Source organism: Diplotaxodon limnothrissa, linkage group LG16, assembly GCF_057381915.1.
Source record: "Diplotaxodon limnothrissa isolate DT_005_m linkage group LG16, D_limnothrissa_male_GT1.1, whole genome shotgun sequence".
In the NCBI taxonomy this organism is placed as follows: Eukaryota; Metazoa; Chordata; class Actinopteri; order Cichliformes; family Cichlidae; genus Diplotaxodon; species Diplotaxodon limnothrissa.
In genome coordinates, this window is record NC_140611.1 from 23992153 (window position 1) to 24017093 (window position 24941).

Here is a 24941-nt window from a genome sequence, read left to right on the forward strand (position 1 = left end):
TGCAGCCACAAGAGCTCAAGGCCTGTTCTCAGACCATTGTGTCCCTTACACACACAGTAGTTACAAAGATATAAAGACATCAAAAAATTTACTTTCCACCATCTGTTTGAATATCTTTATTTATATTACATTCAAGTTCACTACAAGAAAATGTTTTATATAGTAAATGTCACAATTTACTTTTCTTTTTTAGGAAACTGCACTCAGCAAAACTGTACATCTTTTAACCAGAGCTATAAGCAATATTGTCTATACAAGCAGAACAACTACATAAAATATGTACATGTGTTTGATGTTATCTCAGCTCATTACTTCCCACAGCCCTTGAAGAGTGAAGCCGTCCTTTAGCTTTTCAATGGCGAGACCGAGCTCCTCAGAGAAAACTGGCTCACGGTCTTGTTGCTTTGGGAAAACAAAACAGAAATCAGGTTTATAGCACTTTTTAAGTTTTATAGCAAGCTGTGATGATTGTATTATTATATATATATTGAAATTTTACCTTATTGCCATCTGCAAAGTAGGCCTGCAACCAAACACATGAACACATGTAGTTAAAAAAGCTAATGTAAATTAAAATAAAGCATTCTGCTTGTAGTAAATAGTTGATGACTCCCAGACACGAGCGCCAGGCAACATAAATTCATGTTTGTTCATTATGCTGGAGGATATTAGCTAATAGCTATTCTGAGAGTGTGAAAGCTAAACCTTTGATTCCCAGACGAGTGATGAGTGTAAGGGTTGCCAGCAGGCACACTCACAGTAAATGCATCGGTCTGCTCATCGGGCTCGATTTCCACGTCATCGGGAGGCTGTTCCACTGTGAGCTCTTCCAAAGGCTGCGGCTGAAATCGTTGTTAGGACAAACAGTGCTATGACAACACGATCAGCTGAAGAGCCGGGAAAGCCAGCTACATTAAAATATCTCCTTAACAGCTGTGAACTCAAAAATAGACTTGCAGGCTATTTTTGAGTTTGTGATTCTTATATTGTGTATGTATGCCTACCTTTTCTTCCATTTCATAATCCACTCCAAAGATGGGGTTAGCAGAGTACACTTTATGCAAGGAGTTGATTTCTTTGAGTGCATCTTGGAGTTTTTCCACTGGGTCAATCTTAAACCCAAGCACGTACCCACCACTCTAAAAATCACAAAGTGGATATTTTGGTATATTAGAAGACCAAAAACTAAAGAAGAAAGTCCCAATAATAGAATTATATCAGAAGACTGTAAATGACATTGCATAGAAGTTACCTGGCGTGAGCTCTCTATCACCAGCGCCAGGCCAAACTTTGAGTCTCTTATTCTGATAGACCACTTGAGAGGAAATAAAATATGTTATACACCATCCTGATCTGCATTGAACAGGACACATTACTTCATAAGAGAAACAAATAATAAGACTTCTGATTTATGTGGCAGACCACTTTATTAGGTATATCTTGCAAGTACCGGTGGAAACTGCTTTAATTCTTTGTAGCATAGATTCAATAAGATGCTGGAAACATTGCTCACAGATTTTGGTTTATATTGACACAACATCATCACACAGTTGCAGCAAATTTGTCAGCGGCATGTCCGTGATGAGAATCTCCAGTTCCACCACAACCCAAATGTGCTCTTATGGACTACACTTGATGAGATGTACCTAACAAAGTGGCTACTGAGTGTGTTTTATAATCGTAAACACATAAAATGCATTTACAGACAATGACTGATTGTTCGAGCTTTACTAGAAACATTTTATGAGAGAAACATTTCCCTGAATAAAAAACATATAGTTCTGTTTGGGAAATATGTGAGCCAATCGTGTTCAGGACAATTTTAACCATGTGGTGGCAATCATATCCACGCCTAACGAAGGTAAAGATACAGATAAGTGTACTTATTATTTGTTCCTGGCTGACTGTGTCCATTCACATGATATGCTCTGATAAGATGTAGGCAAACTGGGTTGAACTAGGAATTAAACTATAATGTTGTGTAATGTGTGTAACAGAAATCTAACAATCAGAGCGTCAAACTTTTAAAGCAGATTTAATCAGATTTCAGTTGCGATTCTGTATTTATTGTATCTCAGTGATCACTGACATGATAATCAAACAGTTCTTCTCCTATTTATTTAGAAAGATACTTTAAATTAACTGCAGAAACAATTGCCTACACTGTAGTTTTTGCCAAGATGTTTGCCAAGTGGTAACAATTGCTTCTAGAAGGACCTTGACTGTACTTACAATCTGGAGGTAAGGAATGCTGACGTTGAAGCTCTCATTCATGTTTGCGTGCCACACAATCCGAACATTGGTAATGAAAAAGGTTCCAAGGTTACCCTAAAACAGCGTCATCAAAGGAAACTCACTTTCACATATTTAGAGATTATTTTCTATAATATGTTTTCACATTTTTTTAACTGTCATAATTTAAATGTGAACCGCTTAAAACAAACAAACAATGGAAATAAGTTGATCTTTGCGTTTCTGGTACTTACTGCACGCACACTATCATGCGCGTCTTAATATGCTTACATGTGTTTGTCTGTGATATTTATTGGTTTGGGATATGTATTGGAATTAAATAAAATCAATCAAACAGCTCTTCACAAAAACATCTCAATCGCCTGTAAATACTTCTTTAAAACAGTGTGGTAACTTGTTCAATTTTAGTCTGTGCATGCATATTATCTGAGAAACACTAAACAAATATTTTAAAAGTCACACTAGTACCTGATCGCTGGATAAATTCCAGACTCCATTAATTTTATCATACACTTGCTCGCGGGGCAGGAGTCTAAGCTGCTTATTTTGAATCAGTGCAGCTCGCAGTTTCAGGTCCCGGTACATTTTGGAAGTCTCATAGGCTCTGTAACAACACAAGTCACATTTTAAAACAATGAGAAAGATGTATGTTTGATAGATAATTTAAAAACTCCCTCAGTGCTGTTTTACCTGTGGACAGCGATGACAGAGGTGAAAAGCCTCGGACTTCCTGGAACCACATTTGTAAAAATAAACTCAAATCTCGTGTTGTTGGACTTGGTCAAGATGTAGAGAGCTTCAGTTTGACCTCTTAATTTCTGGAAGAGAGTAATTACTTCCTAAATTACCAACACTTTTATACACTTTAATTCTTAGCACGTCAAAAAAAAAAACCAAAAAACAACAACAACAAAAAAACAATGCTGCCGTAATTTGTCCTACAGGTTTGACATTTGTCCACTTTATGTGAATAATGGATAAAAAAAAAACCTGTTGGCACACTTAAGGTGCATCAGTTAAGAAGTGTTAATGAAATTAAATATTTTTGATGTGAGGAAGTGTAAAAACATTCTGAACAAATAGTTTAAAAACAGAAACAAAATGCACAGGTAAAACGAGTTTACTTACTGAGTTGGCTGTCCTTGTTGTGATGTTAATGATGGTGTTGTAACCTACAGCTGAAACAAAAAAGAAAAACTTCAGCCCCCTGTCTGTTTGTCACTGCCTGTGTCTCTAAACCATAAATCATATCAGGTCTCACTGACATCTTGCAAACCTTCCCTTTCACTCTTCTGCACTCTCTTCTTCTCCTCTCCTGTGGAACGTACATCACTATGGATGGTTGACCCCAGGTAGTTAAACTTATCCACGTTCACTACTGCTGCTTCACTGTTAAACCTGTCACCTTTTTCATTCCCACACATATACAATCTCTGACTCGTAACGTACAACTCACCACTGTCTCACTGTCCTCGTACTTTGTCAATCCTGACTTCCTATAAGCAGTAGCACAGTTCTTCTCTGGCCAACCTATCATATATTTTCTCTTGATCCAAAACAACAAAGAACAACTTATATTGACCTTCTCCATCAACACTCTCAAAGCTAACATCACATCACTATTGTTCTTTCTGAGCATGAAGCCATACTGCAGGTCACTGATTGTAACCGCTTCAACAGCTCTTTCCCATAGCTTCATAGTATGGATCCTAAACTTTATCTTTCTGTAGTTATAACAGCTCTGCACGTCACCCTTTTTCTTAAAAATCTCTATCAGTACACTTCTTCTCCATCTGCCATGATTGTTTTAAATCTGGTGAAAAAGTTCACTCCCCTCTCTACGAGACATCTCCATACCTCCACAGGTACAGTGAGATGCAAAAGTTTGGGCAACCTTGTTAATAGTCATTATTTTCCTGTATAAATCGTTGGTTGTTACGATAAAAAATGCCAGTTAAATATATCATATAGGAGACACACACAGTGATATTTGAGAAGTGAAACTAAGTTTATTGGATTTACAGAAAGTGTGCAATAATCGTTTAAACAAAATCAGGCAGGTGCATAAATTTGGGCGCCACAAAAAAAGAAATGAAATCAATATTTAGTAGATCCGCCTTTTGCAGAAATTACAGCCTCTAAACGCTTCCCGTAGGATTTTGAGCAGTGTTTCGGGTCGTTGTCTTGCTGAAAGATCCGGCGCAGCTTCAGCTTTGTCACTGATTCCTGGACATTGGTCTCCAGAATCTGCTGATACTGAGAGGAATCCAACTTTAACAAGATTCCCAGCCCCTTGTTATGCCCAAATAACTCAATTTTCGCTTCATCAGTCCACAGCACCTTATTCCAGAATAAAGCTGGCTTGTCCAAATGTGCTTTAGCATACCTCAAGCGGCTCAGTTTGTGCTGTGGGCGGAGAAAAGGCTTCCTCTGCATCACTCTCTGTGTAAAATGCGCCGAATGGTTGAACGATGCACAGTGACTCCATCTGCTGCAAGAGGATGTTGTAGGTGTAGGTCTTTGGTGCTGGTCTGTGGGTTGACTCTGACTGTTCTCACCATTCGTCGCTTCTGTCTTTCCGAGATTTTTCTTGGTCTGCCACTTCGAGCCTTAACTTGAACTGAGCCTGTGGTCTTCCATTTTCTCAATATGTTCCTAACTGTGGAAACAGACAGCTTACATCTCTGAGACAGCTTTCTGTATCCTTCCCCTAAACCATGATGGTGAACAATCTTTGTCTTCAGGTCATTTGAGAGTTGTTTTGAAACCCCCATGTTGCTACTCTTCAGAGAAAATTAAAAGAGCAGGGAAACTTACAATTGACCCCCTTAAATACTCTTTCTCATTATTGGATTCACCTGTGTATGTAGGTCAGGGGTCACTGAGCTTACCAAGCCGATTTTAGTTCCAATAATTAGTTATAAAGGTTTTGGAATCAATAAAATGACAACAGGGCGGGGCGATCGTGGCTCAAGAGTTGGGAGTTCGCCTTGTAATCGGAAGGTTGCTGGTTCAAGCCCCGGCTTGGACAGTCTTGGTCGTTGTGTCCTTGGGCAAGACACTTCACCCGTTGCCTACTGGTGGTGGTCAGAAGGCCCGGTGGTGCCAGTGTCCGGCAGCCTCGCCTCTGTCAGTGTGCCCCAGGGTGGCTGTGGCTACAATGTAGCTTGCCATCACTAGTGTGTGTGGATGACTGATTGTGTGGGGTCCTTAGGGACTAGAAAAGCGCTATACAAATACAGGCCATTTACCAACAGTGCCCAAATTTATGCCCCTGCCTGATTTTGTTTAAATAATTATTGCACACTTCCTGTAAATCCAATAAACTTAATTTCACTTCTCAAATATCACTGTGTGTGTCTCCTATATGATATATTTAACTGACATTTTTTATTGTAACAACCAACGATTTATGCAGGAAAATAATGACTATTAACAAGGTTGCCCAAACTTTTGCATCCCACTGTATGTCATCTGGACCAACTGTGTTTCTACTCTATATCCTCTTCATAGCGACCCTCCCTTCATCCTTTCTAAACTTTTAACTAAACAATTCAAATAGATTAAAAAAAAAATGCATACAACACAAAGTCAAATAATGGAGGCATCCAGGTGTACTTACACAAATTGACTCTTGGCAGAGCCAACGAGTGCCAAATGATTCTCAAATTTGTCACCAAGAGCCGTCCTGGAAAAAAGTGAACACCATGATCCGTTATTATTTTTGTTAGTAGCTCTCAGCATCAAGGTTATCATCGTTAGACTGAAAACTAAAAATGTTAAGCAATAAAAAACTCAAATGTAACGAGTAAACCCTCGCTGGACAACTCACTGAAATGGAATTGAGGTCAAAAACTCAAAATGAAAAGAAAGAAAAAAATTAAACTATAAAAAATCTGGTCTAGATATTTGCAGTCTCTAAGGTAGCAAAAGCACCTCGGTCTCCGTTGTTTCCTTTCGTATCTTCAATTGAGTCCAGGCAGTCTATGAGCACCTCTCCAGGACGTGTTTTCATCTGCCTATGAACAGCATGGATTACAATATTGGCACTCAGTGCGTGCGATATAAAGCCACCGCAAAAACGAAAACACTTTAAACTTAATATATTTATCAGGAAAACCTCGCATCACAGTGTCGGTGTAAATAATGACGCTAGGCAATTAGCTTAGCTAAGCTCCATTAACCAGTTAGCCTCTACGGGCGGTGACAAATTAACTTACTGTACAGTGATGTCAAACCTAACATCTCGGTCTTCCCACAGAGCATCTAAAACAGACGCCATGGCTGCAGGTTATCACCCCCACAGCTCGTTGCGGTAAAGCTTGATGTACTTCTGCAGTCGATATTCCAGCTAAAGAGGCTAATCTCAAAAAGCCATCCCAGCGTCATAATCACCACGGCAACAGACGGCAAGCCGAAAGGTCAAAAATGTGTATCCGTGCTTAAGGCGAATACTTGATCCCTAACCATTTTCAGACAAAAATGGCCCCAATTCTTCTCCATATTTGTTTTATTTCAACCATAGTGCCAAATGCTTCAAATTTAAGCCTAGCTGGATTACTAATCAGGGCTTTATTATAAGCAGGTATGATAAGGAGGACGGTGCTAATTAAAACAAAACAAAACAAAACAAACAACAACCAACACCAGGGGAAAACAACAAAGCTTTATATTGAAATTATAATGTAATTATAATGTTGAGTTGCTTACATTTTAAATTGGGATAATATTTTTGTGAAAACTTTTGAAAACCTATACTATTTGCGTGTGTGTTTATGGTATCATATGCTCTGGATTTTCAATTTTACTGATTAGGATTTTATAAAACGGCAGTACAGAATCCACAAACTGGCAAAATACAATTGGTAGTTATACCAGTTTCCACTAACTGACATTATCCTATTTTACTGCAGACACATCAACATAAATGGAATTAGTGGAAACAATTGTAGTGCTTAAGTTAATAGATGCAAAGCAAACAATCATCCTTTTTGATTTTATTATTAAAATGTTTTTAAAAATCACCTGAGATATACAGACTGCTCAAATCAACATAACTTAAATGAATAAACTGCAGAAAACCTCAATCTTTACAAGAAGATCTGATCTCCAAAAGTTAATTCTGTTCATCTGGACGTAGTTTTTTGTGGGAGAAAGGTTTCGTCACTCATCCAAGTGACTTCTTCAGTCTCAGCTGACTGCAGGTTTCCCTGATCTTATAAACAGTACATTTGCATAATGACTGAAACCAGCCCACTGAAGGAACAATGGGCTGGGAGGTCAGTTCCTTAATCTTAATTATGCCAATTCTCATGACCATTGATCAACAACCACTGACCAAAACCCACTGATCAAAGACAACTGATCAATGGCCATGAGTATCGTTCACAGAGAGTTGGGGAATGGCTGCAATCACAGCATTGTAAGATGGCGAAAGATGTACAGAGTATCAGAGATGGTCTTTCCCTTTTCACGTAAATGGCCTCCTTGACTCCGCGCTCAAACCAGTGTTCCTCCCTGTCCAGGATGTGTACATCCTCATCATTGAAAGAGTGTCCACTGGCCTGTAGGTGTAAATAGACTGCAGAATCCTGGCCTGACGAGGTAGTTCTTCTGTGTTGTGCCATCCGCTTCGCCAGAGGTTGTTTGATTTCCCCGATGTATAAATCCTGGCAATCCTCCTGGCACTTAACAGCGTACACTATGTTACTCTGTTTGTGTTGGGGGACCCGATCCTTGGGGTGGACCAATTTTTGGCGCAGCGTGTTTTGGGGTTTAAAAGCCACAGAGACCTGGTGTTTAGAAAATTCATGAGAATGTCATGAGGATTTGCATAATTAAGATTAAAGAACTGACCTCCCAGCCCATTGTTACTTCAGTGGGCTGGTTTCAGTCATTATGCAAATGTACTGTTTATAAGATTGGGGAAACCTGCAGTCAGCTGAGACTGAAGAAGCCACTTGGATGAGTGACGAAACCTTTCTCCCACAAAACGCTACGTCCAGATGAACAGAATCAACTTTTGTAGATTTACTTTCCTGGATGATTGAGAATGCATCAAGAAGAAGATCTGATCTGCAGCAGACCTCTGGAAGCAGGACACATGTAGTAAAACACCTTTGTTACTTTATTACAGCTGCCAGTTTTACCCATGTGGACACATTGCAATAGAATCAGGAAAAACCAACAGGAAAACACAAAAGTACTCAAAACACATATATCAGCATCATATAAAACATTTCACTAATGCTGTTTTACTCTAAATATATTCAGCATATATAAACTGCATGTCTGGGTGAGGTATAAGAATAATCCATAGAAGTTTAAGCCTAGGAAGGACAATACAATATCGCCGAGGTAAGAAAGGCTTTTTAATAAAATAAAAGTCAATCTGATTTTGTTTCTGTTAAACCAGGAACATGTCAGCTGTCTTTCTATTTATTAAAAATATTTTTGTGTCTAAGGCCAACTGTGACACAAGAGTCACAAGGCATCTCATTAAAATGAGGAAAGCTGAAGGTTGTAGAGCTGGACTCCTAGTGATGCTGTTTCCTCCTTTTATCCACCTGAAATGGACAATGAAGTGACAAAATGATACTCACAGAAGAAACACCAATAAACAAAAATGCACATTTACTGTTTAAAATCTACAGATTTTACCTCTTCTGAGCAGAACGCAAGTCTTCTTGCATTCATCTTCTGTTTCGTAACGGTTGCCATTTCCACCACAGCCTCCGTACCAGAACTGTGCACAAGCATTGGCCTGCTTGTCATAATACCAGCGTATGATATAGTCTCGGCAGGTGCCTTGGTCCAAGCTGAGGTCACAGCGGGGATCTAGACGAGGGAATGGTATGTGAGACACATGTTTACTAAAAAAAACATTTATGTGCTAGAAGAATAGACTTAGCCCTTTCCCGACAGAGCTAACGCTGATAGATTCAAGGTTTCTTAAAGTGTATAGTCAAAATTAGTTCTTGCAACAAGACATTGATACCAAGCTCATCAGCAAAGCTACAAAAAAAAAAAAAAGGCTAAAAAGAAAAGAACCAATGTCTTTTAATGGCCCAATGGAAATGAAGATCTTGACCCTCAACTGAAATGCTGTGACAGGACCTTAAAAGAGATGTGTACAAATGAATTTCTGCAAATTTAACATACTAAAGAAAAACTGTAACAGTTGGGCCAAAATTCCAAAATGATGTGAGAGACTAATAAAGTTATACAGAAAACAGCTGCTTTAAGTTATTGCTACTAAACTTTTACAAGTTAGACTGCAATACTGCACAGAGTCCCCTGAAATCTTCCCTTTTCACGACTCTACTTTGGAGAATTTCCATGTACTACAACCCCACACTGCTTACAACCTTTTTTTTTTATTAACACAGTGTATTGATTTGCCTCAGTAGGTAATTTTCATTTAGTTTTTATGTTTTTCTTTCTGTGACATATCCAGTACAGGAGTGTGGTACTCACCTCCAGGCTGAACTGGAATCACCACAGGCTGTAACTGATTTGAGTTTGAGGAGGAACTTGAAGTCAGTGTTGATGAAGATATTCCAGATACAGATGATGATGAAGATGATACAACAGTTGTTTTGGACACAGAACTTTCTCTACCAGGTGATATAAATGTTGTTTTGTTGACTCTAGACAGATGCTTGTCACCCCGCACGTGAGCCCTTAAATCTAAATCTTCACCATCATCATCCTCTGTTACCTGTGTGAAACAGCAGCACAGTGTTTCAATATTGCAATAAATACATTTACTGTACGTAACAAAGTATTATGTAATTAAAACAGTGAAGACGAGACCTGAACAGGAAGAGGATCGGCACTGATGGGCAGTGTGAAAGTGTCTCCACGGCCACGGCTGTTGGTGTGTCTATGGTTTTGGATTTCTTCTTCATAACTGTTCCCATATCCATTGTTTCCAAAAATGTAACCATTGTTGCCATAGCTATTATAGTTATTAGTAGTTGCTCCATTATTTCCACTAACACTAAGCCCATTGTTACCATTCCGGTGTCCATTGGTAATGTGATTGTAAATAAAGGCACCATTTTCATCTTCACAGAACTGGCTGACAAGTTTGGACTCCAGTGCTGTGGAAAAATGAAAGAAAAAGTGGGATTATTAGGCATTTTAAATCTCCTCACGATATTTAAAGTATCTGGCTTTGACTTTCACCTGTTAGCGTGTTGAAGTCATCAATGAGGTACACGTGTTCACTGTCTGGGTCTGAGGCTATAAGATTGAGTTCCTGTAAGAACTCAGCCTGGGTTGGATCAGAGGAATTGACAATTCCCAGGGCGTACATCTCAATGTTTGCAGCGTGAGCCTCCCGCACAGCTACATCAAGCTTGACAGGCTCTCGTTTGTCAGTTTGACCATCAGTGATGACGATGGCTACTTTTCTGACACCGGGGCGGGCGCTGAAGAAAGCCTCCTGAGTCGCCTTTCTAATTGCAGTGCCAGTGTAAGTGCCCTCTCCCATGTAAAGCATTTTTCTGATCGTCTGCTTGATGTCCTGCTTGCTGATGTAGCGAGCCAAGTTGAATTCTAAATGAACATCCAGACTGTAGAGGACCAGGCCAATTCTGGTGGCGTTGCGGCCAACTGTGGTCCGATCCACTAACCTTGTGACGAAATCTTTGATGATCTCAAAGTTCTCAGGCCCAACACTCTCTGAGCTGTCAATGACGAAGACAAGTTCCATTGGCCTTTCCTTGCACTTGATGCCACATCCTGAAAAGGTATAAAGTGCAGTTAGTACATGACTGCTTTATTGCACATGTGCAGTTTATGGGCAAAGGCAGACCATCAGCGGCTACTCATACTGGCACAATCTGCAATAACAATAAACCCTCTTAAACCTAGGAGTGTTGCTTCTGCAGCTGGTTGCTATGATGGCACCTGCAGTTCATCCAGTGGCCACTTGAGGCTGGCTCCATAACTGAGTCAGTCCCTACAGACTCAAATTTCAAAGTAACCAACTTTACAACAAAAATATGCATGTTGACAGTCTGGTACAAACAGATTTTGGTCTTTAAAGCTAATTTTCCTCTTTTAGCTATTAAAATGATAAACAAGCTAGGGTCAGGCAACTTTATGACAAGTAGGTGTCGACTAGGCCACTAGCTAGTTCTTGCCTCAGCTAATACAAGTTCTCGTGGATTTGCAGTGTCAGTGGAATATTTTTATTCCAATTTATTCTGAAGATACCATGGCTAATTATAGTTTTTAATTTACTAAAACCCTGTTTAAGAAGTCTTCACTCCAGGTTTTGCGAGTGCAATTCTAGCATTTTCTGTTTTATCTCACTAGTGCATGTATACTGTATACAGATGATCTAATGCATTTGTTAAGCACTGCAGTCTTTACATGCACTTTGCTTACTAAACAGAATAGTATTAAGTACTTTAACCTGTCATCAAAACATTTTAATTTCTTGTTCAAAACATCCATAGATGTTTGACTAAGTTTAAACTAGAGGGGCACATACTGAGCACATCCTCCATCAGTGCCAATGTCAGTGCTCCGTGTTGCATTGTAAAGGCATTTAAAGTCTATGGTTTAGAATGCAGACATTCAAAAATACAGACAAACAAATGGCATAATCATATATTTTTTGGCTGCTGCTTTGGCAAACTAATAAAATACCAGCATGACAGTAATGAATTCAAAGCTCCTCTGCACACAGATTTAAAAGATTTAATTGCAGATTTTACTTTGCCACATTGTCTGTTTCTACACAATTGTTTATTAATCATTATTAAAATAGACAAGGCTCAATCTTACCACAGATTTCTTTGATCAGCTTAATAATTTCTTCTCTCTGAAAAATATGGAAAACATATGTCAGTGGAAAATGTTTTTACTTTTTTGAATGGCCCCAAAAAAATGTTGAATTACTGAACTTACAGTGAGGCTTGGTTCTCCCTTTTCTCCAGGCCTTCCCTGTAATTTGAAAAAGGATGAAAAACAACATTCACGTTTCAGTTTTGTGCTGTTAAAAACACATATATGAGTAATTTATTTACTCGTTGTTATTTTGGTCTATTTTACCATTTCACCAGGGACTCCAGGATCTCCCATGTCTCCTTTTGTACCCTTTATCCCCCTCTCACCCTGTAGTCCACGATCACCCTATCATAACAGAAGAATAAATTATCAGTCAGAGACCAAGTAATCCGACATCAATAAAATATTTGAAAGCAGCATGTAAATTCATCACTTTTTCTCCAGGAGGCCCATCTCCCCGAGGCCCTCTAGGCCCAGTCATGCCTTGCGATCCTGGCTCACCCTGAAATTAGACTGTGTTATTCACTGAATCATACAGAAGAGATCCAAACTCAAGAAAGGTCATAAATTATTTTTGTGTTTATCCTGCGGCCGGTTTGCCAGGCAGTTCACTTGTGAAACATGTCAGCACCAATAAAATGCCGCTTCACTCTTTCATATACAAAAATGAATGAATGAATATACAAAACATATAAAAAACTTACCTTTGGACCTTGAATACCTTCTCCTTGAGGTCCAGTTGGGCCTGGAGGACCTGGCCTTCCAACATTGCCCTTAACACATAGAATTTCAAGTATATTAGTGAATCCATATTCTACACAAAGCAGCACATACATTAAATATGTTCAAAATACAACTTTCAATATTATAATTTGTCAACATTAGAATTAGCATGTAGAATTAAAAACAATTAGATCAAACTGTAATCGCTCTTACTAGTGGTCCCTGTAAGCCTTCTCCTGGCGGACCAGGCAAACCTGGCAATCCTCTAAACCCAATGTCTCCCTGAAAAAGACATGATAGTATAAAACAGGCATCCTTATACATATCAAACCCACCTCCCAAAAAACAGCGATGCAAAAACTATAATAACAGACTAACTAGATTATCCCAGAATCACGTAGCATGTAGGTACAAACCTTAGGTCCAGGAAATCCCACTCCTTCTGGGCCGGGCTCACCTGGTAGTCCTGGCTGGCCTGGAGCACCCTGGATAAAGTACAGAGATTATTCCAGTTTTAGCAACCTTGCACAACATTAACTAATTACAGAGTTGCAGGAAAAACATTTAGAAATTTGTCATGTCTTGGCAGTTGATACTAACCATAGGGCCAGGGATGCCTTGGCCTTTTGGGCCAGCAGGACCTGGTAAACCTGGATAGCCGCGATCACCCTGGTACAACAAATTCAACAATGAGGCCCAAACCTTTGTGTTTTAATCAGTGCGTCTAATAAATTAGGACTGCATTTACCTTTGGACCAGGTAGTCCATGGCCTGTTTCTCCAATAGGACCAGGTGGGCCAGCGGGACCAATATCACCCTGAACGCGAGACAGTTAAGTCTGACTACAGCAACAGTTTTTTGATGCATTATGTTGCATCAGACTACACTGGTGGATGCTTACCAAGATCAGTGTAAAGAGAAAATTTATTTACCTTTGCACCTGCTATGGACCGTCCCTGCTGCCCTGGCATGCCCTGCTGGCCTGGTATCCCGCGTTCGCCCTGGAAGGAAGTTGTTGAGGAACTTAAGATCCTATTCACACTTGTCTTTATTTTAACAACAAGTGTGCTGCCAACAACTGGTAGAAGACTCATTTTTTTGGCTTCATTCAAAGTTTGGGTTAATGTGTATACACTATCACGGACGCTTTGTACCACAGTAAGATATTATCATCATGTTCTGTGAAATTCTTACTTTTGGTCCAGATGGTCCTGAGACCCCAGGAGGTCCATGTAACCCACGGATGCCCCTAACACCCTGGTCACCCTGGGAGTGAATACCAAATATATTTTGTGAGTAGCATTAAGAAAACTGTGGGATACACAAGACTACTGAATTATAAACATACCTTCTCGCCTTGAGTGCCAACTCCTTGTCGCCCCTCAGAACCTCTTAAACCAGGCAAACCAGGCTCACCCTAAAAGATCGAATGGGTTTATTCAATAAATAATAAGACTTTTTTTCATAACCATTGTTAAAATGATCAGTCAGATACTGCTTTACCTTCTGCCCTGGAGCTCCATCTTCTCCTGGCAGACCAGGCAGGCCACTCACTCCTGCCGCTCCAGGTTCTCCCTGTAACAGCAGAATGTTTTCACATCCAGCTTTTGCTGTATTCAGTACTGTTTTATGCTGCTAGACCAGGATTAGCCTGACACACTTTGTTCAGGAAATGTCTTATCTTACCTTTGGCCCAGGTTCACCAACACCTGTCTCTCCTGGAGCTCCATGCTCTCCTGGTAAACCTTGGTCTCCCTTTGAAGAGAAGTCATATTCTAGTCATATCCTACCACGTTTAATTAAACTTAAATCTGAAAACTTAATATTTCAGATTTAATAATAATTCTAAATTTGAAATATTTAACCTTTTATTTTATTCATTTGTAGTAGTTTTAATTTTCTGCTGTCTCTGTTTGATAACTATGGCAAGCAGCTAAATTATTTTGTCCTGATATAACAGGACAGGGTAAAGTTAGTTCTAGACTGACCGGGAATCAAGTTCTTATCTTGTCTGCGTGACTAAAGTAAACAAGTAAACCTGAATAATCTGAATATGCATCTTAAGGGTTTTTTAACAAACCTTGGGCCCAGGTAGACCTTCTCCTGGAAGACCTCTGACTCCTGGAGGGCCTCTTGGTCCTTCATTTCCCTGTACAATAATAATAATGATTCGAGGGTTATTTTAATGTGTGGTGCTACTGCATTCCAATTTCTCAGCATATGTGTCAGAACAAATAAAGGCAATCAAATAGCATTTAGATAAAGATGTCGCCCTGACCTTTTCTCCCTGTATGCCCACTGCTATTGGTCCAGTTGGCCCTGGCAATCCTGGTTGGCCCAGTTCTCCCTGGGAATAAACCATCATAATCATAAATACTTACTGTTAACATTCATGTGTTCACCCAGTGTTAGCTGTAGAAGAGAGGGTGAATGGATCCCTTTCCTCTTTTGTGATCCCTGAGATTTTTTTGTGCATTAAATTTGTGTCCTTTTGGTTTCCCTTTCATTAATAAAGATTTAAAGTTGATTTTGATTTCAGGGAATCACTATTGTTGCACAAAAGTATGCAGGCCCAGTCTCAGCCTCCCGGTGGGTTTTAGTTTGTTCCTGAAAATGCTAGAATTAGTATTATAGTGTATAGGAAACTCATATCGTGAGAAAGACTGTAAAGATCAACAGCAATGCAAACAAAAACTCATTTTTATTTTATAGATTACACTTCATCAAATCCTGTACACACATACAGAATATGGTTATGTACAGTAAGTTCCCAGACTCATTTTATCTTCATATACTGTATTTTCACATTTGTTGTGTTTATCAACCTTTTTTCAGGTTAATAAATGTTTAACTCACAAGCAGCCAATGAAAGATTGTGTTATAGCTACCTAACTGTATAGTATATAGTGCAGCCCTGCTGTATGCACTACCGTTAACATTCCCACAGTAACCAGATGTTTAATCTAACGCACTCCTGTATTTTGCCTCACTCAGTCACAACATTTTTATAATTGTAGCCTAAAGGACTTCTAGAGTTTCCCCTTGTGGATTTCATTAGAGTCTTTGTTGTGAACAGTCTTTGTTGTTGCACTGAATTTTCTTAATTAACTTCATTTACAACCCACCTTTTCTCCTTTGATGCCTACACCCTGCTGTCCCCACGGTCCCCTGGGCCCTGGCAGCCCTCGATCCCCCTGTAGACCAAAGTCAGGTTAATTCCATTAGTCAAGATTGGGTCACAGCCAAATCCCACTGTTTCAGTAAAGCATGGCAGGAGGGCATGTTTGCTCCTGTTGCTGAGTGATTCACAATGATCCCATGACCCAGGAATGACATGTTTTTGTTTGTTTGTCTTTCTGACAATTTTTGAGTGTACAATACTTTTATCTAAACTAGTGTTTGTTCATTTAAAAAAATCTGAATGGAGAGGAGGTTTTTTCTCAATAGGATGGTATAGTAAAAAGTATAATCACCAGAAAGTCTGAAAGCGATTAAAACTGCTTGAGGACATTTCAGTGTTAATTCCCTCAACAAATAAAACTGCTTTTAGAATTCTTTACACAGAAACTTCAACAACTTTATAAAGAGAGTGTTGCTAACATTATTTTAGGTTTTTACTCTTACTCGGTTATCATACTGTTTTTACTTCGCTGTGGTTAGGTTGTTTTCTTTGCTGCTACACAGTAAGACCTGCTGTCATTAGTATTAACATGTCTTGCTAAGCCCTTGGTTGAATCCCAGCTATCTCTATTTGAATGAGACGTCTGCTGTGTGTTTTAAAATGCAGCATGTGGCAGCATGGGGAAAACATAGTTTTTAGGCTTAACAACAGAGTGTGTATACACGCTTGAGTGAACGCCTGTATTGTGAGTCAGTGAGCTGGAACAGAGGCTGATTTTGACAGATGTGTATCAACTAGTTACCTGAGACTGAATCATACACTCTTTGTTTCTTTTAGTAATGCTCGCTGAGGAGCTTATTTAATCACAATTTATGTCTTTGTAACCTTCAGATACAGCAAATGATTCATGGAATATTTACTGTAATAGATTTTGAAGTTGGTAATGATGAAAGTAGTTAGTTTAAAGATCATTATAATGAAGGCAGATTATCTGCAGCACTCATTTTGTCTAGTAGTGTGAGATCAGAGGTGTGTTTTCAGTGTCGTGATATAGAGGTGAAGCACTCTCAGATTAGTTCAGATCAATATTTTGCCATATTTCTTATGGTTTCAAAATAGTGTTTTCCTCCTCTATTTGCAAGATTATGCAAAACTACCAGTGTCACATTTATCAAAAATTGGGGAGAAGTGGAGCATGGCTGAAGAAAGAACCTATTAAAATGGGCTTTGGTTCAGGTTTGTTTTTCCTCCAAAATCTGCGATTAATAAATTATATCTTATCTTAAATGCAATGTAGGACATTTGCCTTGGTGGAGGATACACTAATAATGTTTAATATTTTTTCAAAAATATCATTTGTCTTTCACTCGCCTGCCTTTTAAACACAACCCCAAATTTTTTATTCTCTAATGATAGATTTAAAGAAATACCTTTGGCCCAGGAAACCCTTCACCTTGGGGTCCTTTTCCCCCTTGAACACCTTGTGGTCCTTGCGCCCCCTGTAAAGATAATCAGCGTACAATATAGCTAGCTGTAAGTCAAAATACAGACTTTCTTCAGAGAGCAGATCTCCCACTAACACCAACACTGACTTCACAGCTATAAAACTGTAGCACAGACTCTGATGCTTCTGAACTTACAGGAAGGCCGGGTTCACCCACTCCTGGAGGACCATGAGGACCTGGTCTGCCCTGGAATCCCATGTCACCCTGAAGAGAAATATTAGTGCAAATTAGTCACCCAAACACAATCACGACGATCAATATTCAGAGGAAAGTTCATAACATGACTTGCTTTTGGTCCAGGAAGCCCAATACCAGTCTCCCCTTGAATTCCTGGAGGACCGGATGGGCCCCGTTCACCCTGTATTCACAAACATATTATTTAAACAACTGTATGTTGGACTTGCAAGCATTAGCATATAGACGTACTGAACGACAATGTTTATATCTCTCATCGTTTGTTACCACTTAATTTAAACCTTTAGTAGCTTGGTTTCATTGTATGAAAAAGATGGAAAAAGGACTGAAATGTTTTATTTTTTCCTGTGTATAAGGTTAAGAAGGCCCAAAGGTCATTACTACATCAAAGGTGAATCTCAAAGTTGGGGTAATGGTAGCTGTTATCTAAAGATAAGAAGAATAAGCTCAAAATCATGTAATCACTTAGACTGTTTAATAAAGTCTCTGTCTACAGTTTTAATCTGAACTGATACAAGGAATTAATACAAAGACTTGTCTTACAGCTACTCGACTTGCTTGTGTGCTTGCACAAATTGCATAGGGACCACCAAGACTCCTTGTAATCTTTCCAAATGCATACAGGTCCTCACATGGTGAGACACTGAGCATACACAGACTTTCCATGTGTGTTATTAAGTGCAAGCCTTGTTGGAAAAGCTGAAGATGGTGTGGGCACCCCATAATCTGTATTTAGACACAGGATATGGGCCATTGGGAGAGCCTAGAGTGAGACTTTTTCATTATGTTTTTTTCCCTGAGCTCCTGAATGGAAGTAATGATGGGGAAGACATTGGCTCATTGCCAAGTCTTCACGCAGGGGTCTATTAGAAGACAACCGGCTTCTGTGTTATAGAGTTATTACCGAGGTAGAAAAACTCTAACCTCTTGTTTATACTCAACATAAGAGGAAATGCAAAGGTCACAGCAGATGTGCATGGTAGGATAAGTAAAAGTTGTCAGAAAGTGGCAGACCTGCTTTCCCTGGGGGCCCTCAGGTCCCCTGTCTCCATGCGGTCCTGGTAAACCCTGGATAAGAACAGCATACGGTGACTGATCATCACTTGAAATATCACAATATTGTGGGTGTGCAGTTCAAATGTTGACACAAACATTTGAACTGTTTAGTAAATGGAGCAAAAAACAGCATTACTAAATGCTAATTGCTAAAGTGCATAACAAAACAAATTCAAAGGTAATAATCCAAAAGAATGCAGGACATGAAATGGTTAAGCACCAGAAAAAAGAAACTGACAGGATTTCAAATGAAGCTTATGTGTAAGTTTAATAAGGAAAATCTGTAATCACTCATCTGCCTGCTTCCCTGTCCCTATCTCTGCTGAACCTGGTCACTCACAGCTCTATCCAAATCTCCATCTTCATCTTCGCCGGCACCAGTGTCTAGACTCCAGGAGATCCTGTCTTTATTCCTATCACTGCAGGCATTCTGTTACGATGGGTTATCATTAACTAATTGCCAAATAGCTCAACTAAATGCTATATTTCAACAAATCATCTTCAATAATTCCTAATGGTCTATCCTTTTTAAAACACACAAAGCATCATTTACAAAACAAGACACAAGTGAAACAAAGCTCAGGTGTGAAAAATCAACCACACCACAAACCTGTGATGCCAGATGATCACAGGGAAACAAAAGCAGCAAGTACAAACAAAACAACACAAAAAAATGATGCTTCATGATAAAATTAGGGGAAGAAAACAAACAGGTTGTTATGAAGGCTACTACTGAACAAGATGACAAAGACAGGAGAAAATATGAGTTGCAACTAAAAACTGATGAAAAACAGTGATGAAGACAGTACCCACTGATTCTGAGGTATAACACTTTGCTGCTCTGTTTTGTCTGCTTATTAAGTTGCTTATTAAATTTATGTTAAGACACATGAATTCATACTAACCTGCAGGCCTCGGGGTCCTCTTTCTCCTATTGACCCCTCAGGACCCTGAAACACATTAAACAACCATAGGAAACAGACCATAAATCCAATTACCATATACACAATTAGTAAAATCCATTAAATTGAAAATGTTAGTTAATGTTAGTATGTTTAATACCAAGAGCAATGTCATACCCTGTCTCCTTTGATTCCTGGAGTGCCACATTCACCCCTCTCACCCTGCGCAGAAATTACAAAAACAGTTCAGGCTTCAATTCGCTCCAAAACATCCCACCACTGTTACTAATCTAAATTTCATACCTTATCTCCTCTGTAACCTGGTTTTCCCTGCAAATAAACATGATTGAGACGCCATGTGTGAACAAGTTTCAGAAACAATGAAGATGTTGATCACAAATAGTGTCATTTACCTCTGGACCCTCTCGCCCGGGTACTCCACTTAATCCTGCTTCACCCTTAGGTGGGATTAGAAACAGGTTTAGAAACAAAAATGGATACTTGTACATTATTAGTGTGTTAAAGCAATTCAGATAATAATTCTGAAATAATTTAGAAAGACCTCATAGTCACTATACTTAATGGAAGCCAGTAAATAAAAGTTAAGATTAAGAAAGACAACACAGACATTTCATAGTTACAATGTAAATCAATACTAGCATGTAAAGCAATGTTGGAAAGATGTAAATGTAGTTCTTAAACATTTTAATTACAAAGTAGCTCTTAATTACAAGACGTAAACATGGGTTGAAAGCTCTGCAAGCATTTATAGTCATGGAAAAAATGTCTGCTATTATACAAAATGCATGTTTATCATCATAGGCACTAAAGTTACCCTTATGAACCTAATTTCTTACCTGCTGTCACCAGTATATTAGAGGTAAGGAAGAGCAACAACAGATTGTTATTCACATATTTTTAAATACAAGGTAATATGAATATGAGGAAAATAAAATCGGACCTAATATTGAACCTTGTGGTACTCCACTGGACACAAGCGAAGAAGTGAATTAAAAGCACGAGTTTTGTAAGTTCAGGGAAGCCTAACGTCTTTTTGCAAAAGACGGAAGTATTAAGTATCTCATGAATATTTCTGCAAGCTAAGAGCTTAACATTCAGAGCAGTCCACATATCTATCAAAGGGCACACACCTTTTGCCCTTTAGGCCCCGGGGCTCCATCATCACCAGGGCGACCTTTCTTTCCCTGGAAAATGCAACAAAATCAAGATAGAGATTTGATAATTTGTTTTGTAAATTTTGCATTCTTGTTGCTGTGCACAAAATGACTTCAGCAGATAACACTATGACCTTTAACCTCAACCAAGTTGTTGCCGAGTAACCGTGTGGAAAAAGGTCAGGGACCTTTCTGACAGATCTGTATGATCGCTGAAAATATGAAACATGAAACATCTTGTCCACATGGCCATAGGTCATTGTTTTGAGCTGCACCTGGATAGTGTGTGTCAGTTATTATTCATCAGAAATCCCTAGTTTGTGGTAATTTTACCAATAAGAGCAATTATGAGAACCTCTTAGTCTGAGTGTAAGAATGTGAAGAATCTCTCTGTGGTGAAAGCACCTGGTCTCACAGTAGTTGTCAGTCAGTAATATGACTGTCTGCCGATAACTTGACCACGTTATCTGAGCAGGAGAAGGGCTTAAACTAAAGTTGTTATGAGTAAAATATGTGAGTATGTGTGTAGAACAGCTCAGATCATCTTGTGTAAGTATTCTTCTATCCTCGTCCCATTGACCATGGCAAGATTAGTGAGATTTACTATGGCCAAAGAATCAGTTTTACAGGAAGCTCTAAATGTGATGCTTCTGTCTTCCATGGGTCACATCCGATGTCACATTAGTATAATAACTAGATGAGGGTAAGTAAATATATTTCTCTTCAAATAGAAGATGAAAGTCTCTGGTCCTTTTTCATTAATCTTCTTTAAGATGGTGGGATTGAACCACCCATCCTCTTTGTTTGTGCAAATGCCTCTAAGCTGCATTTAAAAAGCAAGCAATTATCCCGTCTGAACAAAAACGACACAGCAATCATAACTAAAATATCAGGTTCGTATAAAATGTTTCTGAAATCCTTCTCACCGATGAGTGCGACACTTCAAAGAAAACTCATTGCTTATGGTGTATTTTCATACTTACTGCAGGCCCACTGGGTCCTCTCTCTCCTTTGTCACAAGCACATCTCTGAGCCACTGGGCACTTCAAAGAGCAGAGATACGATTATTAAACTGTGATAAAAGCCATTTTTTAACAGTCAATTAAATTAAATAATTTAGCTACTTAATGACATTTTATTGAATATCAAATATCTACAGTTCGTGTGAGTTAATATTTGTAACTTGTACTTACATCTTCATCAGCTAAGCCAATCTGCAAAGAAAATAGAAATGGACTTGTTGTCAGTTGTACAAACATACTTCAGACACTTATTAGGTTTCTTCTGTTATTGCCAAGATGTGTTGTCTTGATTCAGCATAACTTACGTGTCTACATGCATTGGTTTTGATAAAAATTTAGGAAATAATGAGATTTTGGTATACAAATCTTAACTTTGCATTATCTATTAACTTTTAAAGTCCTTTAAAATGATGAGTTACAATGAGTGAATGAGTGTGTGTAATAAATAAAGTGGTCAGATGCAATGGAAATGGATATATGCACACCATGTATTATTCCACAGGAAATCTAACCGCCTTAACCCAATTATTAATTTTAATTGTTAAGGCAGTTTAATATCAACAGTAATACAATTAGAGATTACCAGACGGAAAAGAAAATCCTGGGGGCTTTTCCTTTGTGTGTCTTTTTAAAGGTTCGGGAGAAAGGCATAAATCCATAACGGACATGAACATCTTTCATTTGTTTTTTCCACAGCACTGTCATCACTTCATCTCTATAAGATTTCATGAAGCTTGCATATCAATGTACCAACTCCCATTCAAAGCAAATACATCACTTTTCTTTTTTGTTTTGTCTACTGAGAGATGAGCTTTAATGCTAAATACTCACAATTTCAGTGGAGATTTTTTCGACTATGTTATTATCCTGTAAATTACGGAGAAAGACAGAAGCAGGGGAGCTGGCAAGGAGGCGGAGATTAGCAACATTGGCCGGCTCATTGGCTGCTCGGGTGATGCCCAAAGTGAAGAACTTGATGCCCTGGTTTTTGGCTTCAGCAACAGCAGAGAAAATGTCAGGGTTCCTTGGGTGGGAAACACCATCTGTAAGCAGCACTGCTACTTTGATGCTGTGGGGGCTGGATTCTTCCAGGTAAATCTTGGTCATGTTGGTGATGGCGTACGTGGTGTAGGTGCCATGCCCAATGTAGACTATTGGGGCTATTTGGGTCTTGAAATTCTCTGCTCCTCTCCAATCTCTGAAGGTCTGCTCTGTGATAACGTGGCTGCTGTACTGCAGCAGAGCAACTCTCAAACTCAAGCTGCGTCCAGTCTGCAGCCGGACACCTCGGAGTCTGTCCACCATGTTCATGGCAAACTGCTTTTCATCCTCATGATTGTCTTTTGCACTCTCAGAGCTGTCCAACAGGAAGGCAAGTTCCAGGCTACAGTCTTCATCAAGGATGGCTGTGACCACACAGAACAAGTTATCTGATTAACTGATTGACTGCATCTCAATCAATTTGATGAGAAAATGCTGCAATTTTTGTAACAAATCCAAAAATTTATATTGAGAAGATGTAAAAAGTTTTGCAAAATCAGTTGGGGTTATGAATTTGTGTTTCTTATTTTGTTGAAATATACTGCTTAAGTTTTGAGAATGAAGAAATATTAATGCATCACTTTAAAAACTGTCTTCTTTATTCATTTATTTCTTACCTTGATCATTGTAGATATTTGCAGCAAGAGGTTTGGCTCCAGAATTCTTGATGGTTTTCCTCGCTTGGTAAAAGTCTTGGGCCCATATGCTGGAAAGTGCTGTGGCCAGCAGCAGTGGTGTAAGAAACATCCTTGCCCCTTAGAGAATACAGCAACGACAAATTAAAGTCAAAATTACACTGTACAAAAGAGGTCTTCACATCAAATCAGAGTGTAGCAGGTTGTTTTTTGGAGAAATCAAACTCTTAAATGTGACATTTAGAAAGGTAGTAGATCTTTAAAAGTATTAAGAGACTTTCTTCACATTGACTTACAAGCCAGCTTCCTGTGCAATTGCTGCAGTCAGTCCTGTTTTCGGAGTCGTGAAAAATGCAGAATTAAAAAAGGCAGCAGGGTGGGCAGAGGACCAGCAGAGGACAACTAGCACCGTGGGTTGCACTTCATTGATTGTGAAGCAGCAGTAGCGTCAGTTCTGCTGGGAGAAGAGACTAAGAGACCCTCAGACATTCACTCCTCCTTTATAAGGAGGCACCGACAGACCAGATCCAATGGAGCAAGGCCAACACTCCTGCGCTTGCCTGAGGCAAAGAGATCGCTGAGATATGTTTGAAAGAGTGAAGCAATGTAGTGCATGTTTGGTGAACTTGGTATTTTAATGACTACAAATTGAACTACAGAATAACACAGAATTATATTCATCATGTTAAGTAATGGATTGAAATCATTATAGTTACAGAGTTTAATTAGCTGCATTTAGATTCTTCTATAATCATTAATGTCATTAAACTCACTATAGTTAAATAGCGTTATGTTAGATGCTTAATTCTTTGTATTTGCTGTGAGCTCGTAAAATTGGAATGGTTTTAGTGATGTTTTTGTAATTAAATTCCATAAGGGTGTGGGAGGTTCAAAATTTAAAGGCTCTAAAGCCAAATTCCTTGTCACCTTCGGTCTCACTGGGGCTTTGGAATGACCATAACAGTGCTGCCTGTGGAAAAATGGGTTAAAAGGTCCAAGATTTATGTTTGCTTAAATGCCAAGCAATGAAAACCAGTGAAGAGGTGCAAAAAGGTGGCAATCAAATAGAATTTTGATCCAAGTATTCTCCACAAAGAAAGATAGATTCTGCTTAACTCTGCTTTTATTTGTTTTTAAATGTTTGTCCAATGCTGCCCCTGTGTACCTCTCTGAGCTTCTTCATCCATACATACCTTTCCGGTCCCTCAGGTCGGCAGACCAGCTCCTCCTGAGCGTGCCCAGGACTAATCGTAAGCTCAGAGGGGATCGGGCATTTGCTGTGGCAGCACCAAAATTGTGGAATGAGTTGCCTTTACATGTTAGACAGGCACCTTCCTTATCTGTTTTTAAATCACGTCTTAAAACATATTTATTTACCTTGGCTTTTAGCACAGCAGGACTTGTTGATGTCTCTTAATATGTTTCTTATTAATTATATTATTTTTAATTTTAAGATATTTTATATGTAATTTAAACTGTTTCCTCTCTGTTTTATATTTGTAGCACTTT

The 24941-nt window shown here is 39.0% G+C and overlaps 2 protein-coding genes across 2 annotated transcripts; both read right to left on the bottom strand.

The window, feature by feature from the left end:
• Positions 1 to 300: 300 nt before the first annotated feature.
• bbs5 (Bardet-Biedl syndrome 5) lies at positions 301 to 6598 on the bottom strand. Its single transcript, XM_085375121.1, has 12 exons — positions 6474 to 6598; positions 6190 to 6272; positions 5876 to 5941; positions 3382 to 3431; positions 2944 to 3071; positions 2722 to 2857; positions 2233 to 2328; positions 1253 to 1315; positions 1005 to 1139; positions 759 to 842; positions 500 to 523; positions 301 to 402 (listed from the first exon to the last, which is right to left on the bottom strand). The coding sequence occupies exons 1-12, from the start codon at positions 6533 to 6535 to the stop codon at positions 301 to 303; spliced, it is 1029 nt and encodes a 342-aa protein (XP_085231247.1). The 5' UTR covers positions 6536 to 6598.
• A 2213-nt stretch (positions 6599 to 8811) lies between these two features.
• On the bottom strand, positions 8812 to 23544 carry col28a2a (collagen, type XXVIII, alpha 2a). The gene is made up of 36 exons (XM_085374292.1): positions 23415 to 23544; positions 22588 to 23162; positions 21928 to 21948; positions 21718 to 21777; positions 20711 to 20764; positions 19973 to 20017; positions 19863 to 19889; positions 19737 to 19781; positions 19563 to 19607; positions 18998 to 19087; positions 18616 to 18669; positions 17696 to 17764; positions 17542 to 17610; positions 17332 to 17400; positions 15906 to 15974; positions 15059 to 15127; positions 14861 to 14929; positions 14467 to 14535; positions 14284 to 14355; positions 14129 to 14197; positions 13975 to 14046; positions 13713 to 13781; positions 13529 to 13597; positions 13381 to 13449; positions 13197 to 13265; positions 12994 to 13062; positions 12762 to 12830; positions 12491 to 12559; positions 12322 to 12402; positions 12178 to 12213; positions 12055 to 12091; positions 10444 to 11001; positions 10069 to 10358; positions 9730 to 9973; positions 8914 to 9090; positions 8812 to 8819 (listed from the first exon to the last, which is right to left on the bottom strand). The coding sequence occupies exons 1-36, from the start codon at positions 23542 to 23544 to the stop codon at positions 8812 to 8814; spliced, it is 3756 nt and encodes a 1251-aa protein (XP_085230418.1).
• Positions 23545 to 24941: the final 1397 nt, after the last annotated feature.

Coding starts and splice junctions, on each gene's coding strand:
- col28a2a (XM_085374292.1), bottom strand. CDS start 23,544: ATGTTTCTTACACCACTGCTGCTGGCCACAGCACTTTCCAGCATATGG. Junction 15,128..15,905: donor TAGGCATCAAAGGAGAAAAG/GTGGGTTGTAAA, acceptor GTTTATTCCCAG/GGAGAACTGGGCCAACCAGG. Junction 9,091..9,729: donor GATTCCAGTTCAGCCTGGAG/GTGAGTACCACA, acceptor TCCCTCGTCTAG/ATCCCCGCTGTGACCTCAGC.
- bbs5 (XM_085375121.1), bottom strand. CDS start 6,535: ATGGCGTCTGTTTTAGATGCTCTGTGGGAAGACCGAGATGTTAGGTTT. Junction 2,858..2,943: donor TCTGTCATCGCTGTCCACAG/GTAAAACAGCAC, acceptor GTGTTGTTACAG/AGCCTATGAGACTTCCAAAA. Junction 403..499: donor ACTTTGCAGATGGCAATAAG/GTAAAATTTCAA, acceptor GTTTTCCCAAAG/CAACAAGACCGTGAGCCAGT.